Raw genomic sequence first — 6,559 nt, 5'->3', positions numbered from 1 at the left:
AGAAAATTCAGCTACCCGAATATCTCAGTGTCGATGATGAAGAGGATGAGGAGGAAGAGGGGAGTTCTGCTAAGGCATCCATCAAATCCCGTCGCAAGCACATAAAGTATCACAAACAGCGTCGCAGGAGAGCTCAGCAACGAGAAACCGCCGAGGAGGAGCGCAAAGCCGTGGTGCCTGAGGGGATTCAATCAAAGGAGACACGTTCTTCGGGTATGTGGACCCGGATATTTGAGTCGCTGTCAAAAATAAACTACGACTAGTTTCACTTTTAAAAGTCAGAAACTCCACGCTAAATTCGACACTTTACAAAGACAGAACAGTGGAGACCTAGGTAACTAAGATACTACCAGGATTCATAAGTTACCTACTGCTTGATTAATGGGAGAGTGGAAGCAAGCAAATCCGTTTAAACGTGATCATTTTTGATGGGCAATTTCGTGCTTAAAAGTAACTTTTATTTAAACGTTACTCTCACAACAAAGGAGGATGTAGAAATTATTGTTTCCTATCTTTCAGGGTCCGTACCGCTGGAAAGGGTAGGTTACTTATGTCAAATCAGTACTACATCCTTTTCAGATGGTCTTGGTCAAACGTTATTAACGTAGACAGAGATTTCTTGTTGATAATTCAATTTAGCAAAATGCAGCAAACAAATTGAAAGTTCCAAATTACTTGCAGCGATTCTTACAGCAACGATATATTTACCCTAAATAGTACCTCATGCCATTTAGGCAGATGATGCCACGTCGAATTAAACATACTACATTAAGTGAGTAAAAATGTTCCTGCATAGTTCTCTTAATACTTCATCCTGCCCCAGTCAATGACAGAGGAGGAAGCACTTCAGAAGGCCAACGATGACGAGGAGACGTGCATCGGTCTCATAGCAATGGTGAGGAGAGAAGACCACTTGGACGAAGTTGAGAGCCTGCTGAAGAAGATTCGCAAAATCATCAGGTCTTTTGTCCGTTACTTTATCGCACAACACAACAATTGTGTTTTGCTTACGCGTAAATTACGTTTGCTAGAAATGAAGAGGGCACAATGGATGTTGAGGCAATTATGCGTGTCTACACAGAGCTGCAAAATGCTATTCTCGACCTTCAAAAGGAGATAGAGCTTATTCCAGAAGGAAACGATGAGTGGAATATTGTTAACAGCATCATTAGCGCCATTAAGGAGACCTCCACGACACTTGTAGATATCGATGAGAGCGGAGGCAGTGAGCTTGAAGAAGATCAACAGAAGGCCCCTGAACACGATATTGTGAGCCCTCATTTTATATCTGCTTCACAAAATAAATCCATAGAAGAAATTCAGCGTCAACTAGATTATTAATGAGGATAAATAAATGGAATTAAATAACCTAAAAAGCATTGTCGTATTCACTTCAAGCATTAAAAAAGCGTCTGTTCCATCAAGGTCAAAGAACCAATGGTAGGCACTGCAGTGACCGATACTGGGAAAGCGGAGAAGATGCGAAAACGGCTGGAATCGATGCTACGAAAGCGTAAAAAGCCACGCCTCCAAACTGCTAGACTTCACGTCCCCTCAATCACCTCTGAATCCAACTCTTCGGAGTCCGACAACGAAGGTTTCGAATTCCGCGTCGAGCCTCTTCCACGACGCAAAGTGGTCAAACACACCACCCTGGAAAGCTACTCCGAGGAAGAGGAGGAGAAGCTAAGAGAATTTGGTGCCACCGAGGAGCGCTTCAAAAAACCACCTACCAAAGGACGTACTTCTAAATTATCTGTATCACAACGGAAGAGATCTCTTGTAGTCCCTTCTGTAGAGACTGCTCATCCGATCGAATCAAGAAGACTCACTCTGGAGGAACAAGCAGCCTACGTAGTGGAAGTAGCAATTGGAAAGATAGCAAGCATCGGGCACTCTGGAAGAACAAGTACAGATCGCCTCTGGAGTGACCTTCAGCCCAATTCAAAGCTGGTACAGTCGATACGACGAAAAAGTGGTCGAATATCAGCTGGCCTCTTAAAGGACGATATATGGCGACGCCAGAAGACACGATCTCTTATTGCGAGGATGCAACAAAAGTTGAGCCCTCTAGTGTCTGGCGGGGTTGAGGATGCTACTCCACACGCGCTAAAACCTAACGAAGTCCGTGAAGCCCTGACCAATCCAGAATTCGAGGAGATTGCACAGGAGTTCAAAGCTCTCTACGGCGCGTGCGTGCAACACCTCCTCTGCTTTTCCATTTGTGGCTTTTAATATATTCACTTCGTTTATTTCATTGTAATCACAGACAACTAATGAAGTCGGGTAGCGACAATTTGCTTGCAAAGATCACCCAGCAGATGGATACTATCAGCACAAAGGTTGGTGAAGAGCCAGCACTCGATAAAATGATGAATCTGCTGAGCATCTTGAAATACCAGGACCGAAAGTTCACGGCAGATGAGATGCTGACAGAGGTGGGTTTATTCGTTTCTACTTGAGAGATAACATCCTTACAGTACTTTGAGGAATTGGACCCGGAAGAGTTGAAATATATGGAGGACATGCTATCTGTAATAAGAGAACTGCTACTGACCGAGTTCTCGATCACTAGCGCAATGCTTCCATCACAACGGATTGCTTGGATGTCGATCCCAGGAAACTGGGAAAATCATCGGCGGTATTTGGCTATCTTGGGCCAATTGTTACAGTGAGTTAAGGTTTATAGCATTTTGAAGGGTTAACAGACTCTAGAACTAACCGACTTTTCTCACAGGCTCCAAGTAGTTCTGCCAGAACTGGCATCTATAGTTGTCTCGGCTCTGGTTATGAATGTTTTCGACACGATTGCTATCTTCAACGCACGCGACATCATCATGAACGATATCGAGAAAGTGGTGTATGGGTACTTGAGGGATGAGATTGAAGCTCTTTCATGGTTCCATGTTCACATGCACGATCGTGACGAGGTCTTGAAGGTCAGTAGCATTCTCGATTGCATGAATTGATTCAATCTTTTAGCCACTAGTGGAAGAATACGACGCAGAACTTGGGGTGAGTTTACACTAACTTTGATCTCCGAATTATAAAACCTCCTGTTTACAGAGCCTGCTCGGTGTAGAGGATAGTAGTCACACCATTAAACCTTCGGTTGATAAGAGCCGTGAGTTTCCACTGCTAAAAATATTAAAAAAATGAAATAATTGGAGAAAAGCCCAAAGTCTAACAATTAACTCACATATCTCAGTATTGGATCTAGTGGTAGCGCCGGGCTACACGTACATCCTTCAGACGGGGGTAGAGAAGGGATTCGCTGTTTCAAGAGTGGAGGACCAAATTGAGCGCATTAGCTCCATCGAATATATGCTTCACCTGCGGCGCTTGGCTCTTTCGGTATGTGGATAACAATGTTGCAGCATTGATGGCAATTCTTTCGACAGTATCCTTTTTTGCATCCAACCCCAGGCAAAGCATAAACCCCACCTTCCTCCGGTTGAAGTCGTGGCTGAAGAGGTGGAAAAGACAATAGCCATTCTGCAAAACGCCACAACGGTAAGTAAAACCACCGTTCACCAACTGCCTCCACGCCGAGCAGAAAAACGGGACTGTTTTGGTTTTTAAGATTGCAGCCGCCCTAGAGGCTACCGGGACGTATGATGCGGCAGAAAGGACATTTGCAGATTATTATTGTCGAGTGGCCACCGACAAACAGTGCGCCAGAGTAGGCGAGATCTTCCAGTCTGTGATTAATGCCTCCTTCACCCAGCGCAAAGTTGACGTTGAAGAGCTGCTCTTTACACGGTAAGACACGAAAAAAGAGGTCACAGTTGGAAACGTCTATAAACTACCAAAAATTGCTCCCGCTGTAGTGACACTGACAACGAAATTCTTGGCGACCTGGAGGAAACTACAAACATTCTGCATCGACGCTCGCTATCCCTATCACCTGAAAAGCAAAAACCCGTCTATCAACTTTACGCATTTGGTCGACAAGTGAGCTTTGGCAATCCTGAGGACGTCACACGTATTCTGGCGTCCTCACTTGAAGGTGGGCGCTTCTACGCAAGTGAGAGGGCCTCCCCAGCTCAAAGGCAACAAATGTACACTATTCAGGGAGCTGAGCAGCAAAACAAAACAGAGGTGCACTTTCCAGGCTTGAATTACCAGGAGGAGTACAAACAGGAACCTAACAAACACCATTCGACGGGAGAGGAGGAAAAGTTACCAAGTCTTACACAACAGCCCAGACCACTAACCCTCGTTCACAAGCACACAACACCGTTGGCGTCCTTGTGGCACTTCCACGCATCATCATCAGAAAACTCGGAACTGAATGGAGAACCAATGTTGTGCAACTACACTCAACTTTCGGCATACAGATACAGCCGAACACCGCACGTGGCCTCACATAGCTACCCACTCACTAGACAAGAAGTGGAGGCAGTGGAACGATTCCTGGAGATAATGTGCAAAAAGAAGCCGAAGTCTGCAGAGTGGAAGGTGGGCTCAAAGACCGATACAGCAAACAAAAAGTCTACGATGCAAAAGAAATCGAGCGGTTTGGATCAGGGAGCGATAAATGTACTGCTTAAAGAACCTGAAATGATGCATATTTTGCGACGAAATCCCGCCACGGTGTTGGAGCAATTGCGACAACGTCTGAAGCCGGGTGGACTGACCCAAGTGTTGGATGAGGTGATGCGAGAAACGGGAGGCAAGAAATCGAAGAAGATCTTCCTCCAGGCGCTACAGAAAGCCGTCATTATTGAAAAGGAGGCGAAACAACAACTCCTAAAGACATCGATTAAGTAAGCTTTACATATTAACCTATTGATATCCGCTTCTAATTCTAGAAGGCTCAATATTGGTGGTCGAACCATACGAAGGCCAACGGAAATACCATCTCGTGATTGGCAACGACTAGCTAAATCAGACACCACAGAATTCGAAAAACTACCCATGACCGACGGCAAACGACCACATTGTAGGGCCGAATACATCTGTCGCAGTGGGTACGTCAACATTGTCGGCGCCTCGCGCGGTTACCTTACAAGGTTGGATGTTTTGCAGCACCTCCACAGAGCAAACCACTTGCGGGGTGAGAACAATACGTTGACATATAGTAATGTAGCCACTAATACATCACCAACGAGGCAAAATACTGATTTTTTTACTTTTAGCCAACGATCGGATACACAAATCTATTGAGGAGTGGTAAGTTAACATGTATGGAAGATAATACTTCGTAAGGATATAATAACTGAGATCTTGCAAAGCCCTAGAGCATTAATCCAGAAAGGTTAGAACCAGGTCAAAACATATTCGAAGCATTGCAATAATGGAAAATGGACAAGCACGGGACTTTGGAGAAAGGAAGTATGTCAAACTCTATCTAAGGTTCTCGCTAGCGCTTCAATGGACTCCAGAGACCGTTCCTCAGTCCGGTGGGCAGTTTTAAGCTCGTCTGCTTTGGATCGTAATATACGATAGAGTTTTGAGGACTCCGAAACCAGTAAATCACGGTGATCCTTTTCTATATCGTAGATGAGCGCATTTGTGTCCTCTTCGGGGTCGCCTGATGGTCTCCTAAAAGACTTAGAGAACAAGATGAATTTACCAGGGTCGTTTCACAGCACACGTTGTGTTGGCAACGTCAATTATCGCCGCCTTTTTTGAAACCTCCATCTCCTCAATCAATTTGACAATTTGTGACTAGACAGATTAATACTTAAGGGCACTTGTACCATCGATTCGCGTTTAAATTCTTCGATTCCATTCCCGACAACGGAGTCGAACCATTGAGGGTCTAAATTCCTCAGTTTACCACAAGATTTAGTTAGCTTCGTACTATAAAGGCGTTATTTTTGCGGGAGCTTCAAACCTGAAGTAAGAGGAAAGGGTGTCCGTTATTTTCTCCGTAGCATTGAGAAGCTTTTCGTCAGCAAGTGACGACCCACTCTCCATCCTCGGCCGACGGACGACAGCAACAGCTGAATGGGGCGGCTCGAACGAAGATCGGAGAGGTTGGTACAATCAAACAAACCTTTGTCATATGCAACTTTGTGCATATTTACTTCAGAAATAAATATTTTTTTCTTAAACGCAACAAATGCTGCTGACTTTACATACTTGAAAGGTCATAATTGAGGCGCAAGTGGGTAGGTATACGACACTCGTATCTTAAAAGGTGCAGTCAACACACATGACTTAGTGTGCTAAGAAATGCGTTTTCTATCTTAAATTGTTTGTGGAAAAATCGTTTTTTTAAGTAGTGAGGGTTATAAGTCTGGCCTTCAGCATATGGTCCAGGGATTTTGGGCAAAAGTACCAAGAAACAGAAAAGTCTGTGTGTAGCGTCCCGAGACTTCCCTGAAGATGAAAGAAGACACAATACTTGGGCATAATGTATATACTCAGCATAGAGAAGATATCTGGGCTACTGGCATGGCCCGGAGGCCAGCCCACCCAGAGAGGTTCAAGAAGGCTAATTCAGAGTAAAAAAGTAATCCCTCACCAATACAGAGGGATAATGTAATACGATAGTGGTTTATCCCTCGGTTCTGGTGAGGCGCCACTTTTGTACTTTGAATTAGCCCCC

At 44.6% G+C, this 6,559-nt stretch overlaps 1 protein-coding gene across 1 annotated transcript; it reads left to right on the top strand. All coding sequences in view use genetic code 11, as the record gives it.

Annotated features, from left to right (window-relative positions):
* Positions 1-1,047: 1,047 nt before the first annotated feature.
* On the top strand, positions 1,048-4,773 carry EGR_03622 (hypothetical protein; the record flags this gene model as incomplete). The annotated part of the gene is made up of 10 exons (XM_024492871.1): positions 1,048-1,269; positions 1,426-2,192; positions 2,270-2,438; positions 2,481-2,671; positions 2,738-2,939; positions 3,067-3,124; positions 3,209-3,354; positions 3,427-3,513; positions 3,584-3,762; positions 3,831-4,773. 10 exons carry the CDS (start codon positions 1,048-1,050, stop codon positions 4,771-4,773), a joined length of 2,964 nt encoding a protein of 987 aa, XP_024352754.1.
* Between the last annotated feature and the right edge of the window lie 1,786 nt (positions 4,774-6,559).

The sequence above is a fragment of the Echinococcus granulosus genome (genome assembly GCF_000524195.1).
Source record: "Echinococcus granulosus chromosome Unknown EG_S00019, whole genome shotgun sequence".
Classification (NCBI taxonomy): domain Eukaryota; kingdom Metazoa; phylum Platyhelminthes; class Cestoda; order Cyclophyllidea; family Taeniidae; genus Echinococcus; species Echinococcus granulosus.
Note: the sequence above shows the minus strand (reverse complement) of the source record. Positions and strands in the feature narration are given on the sequence as shown.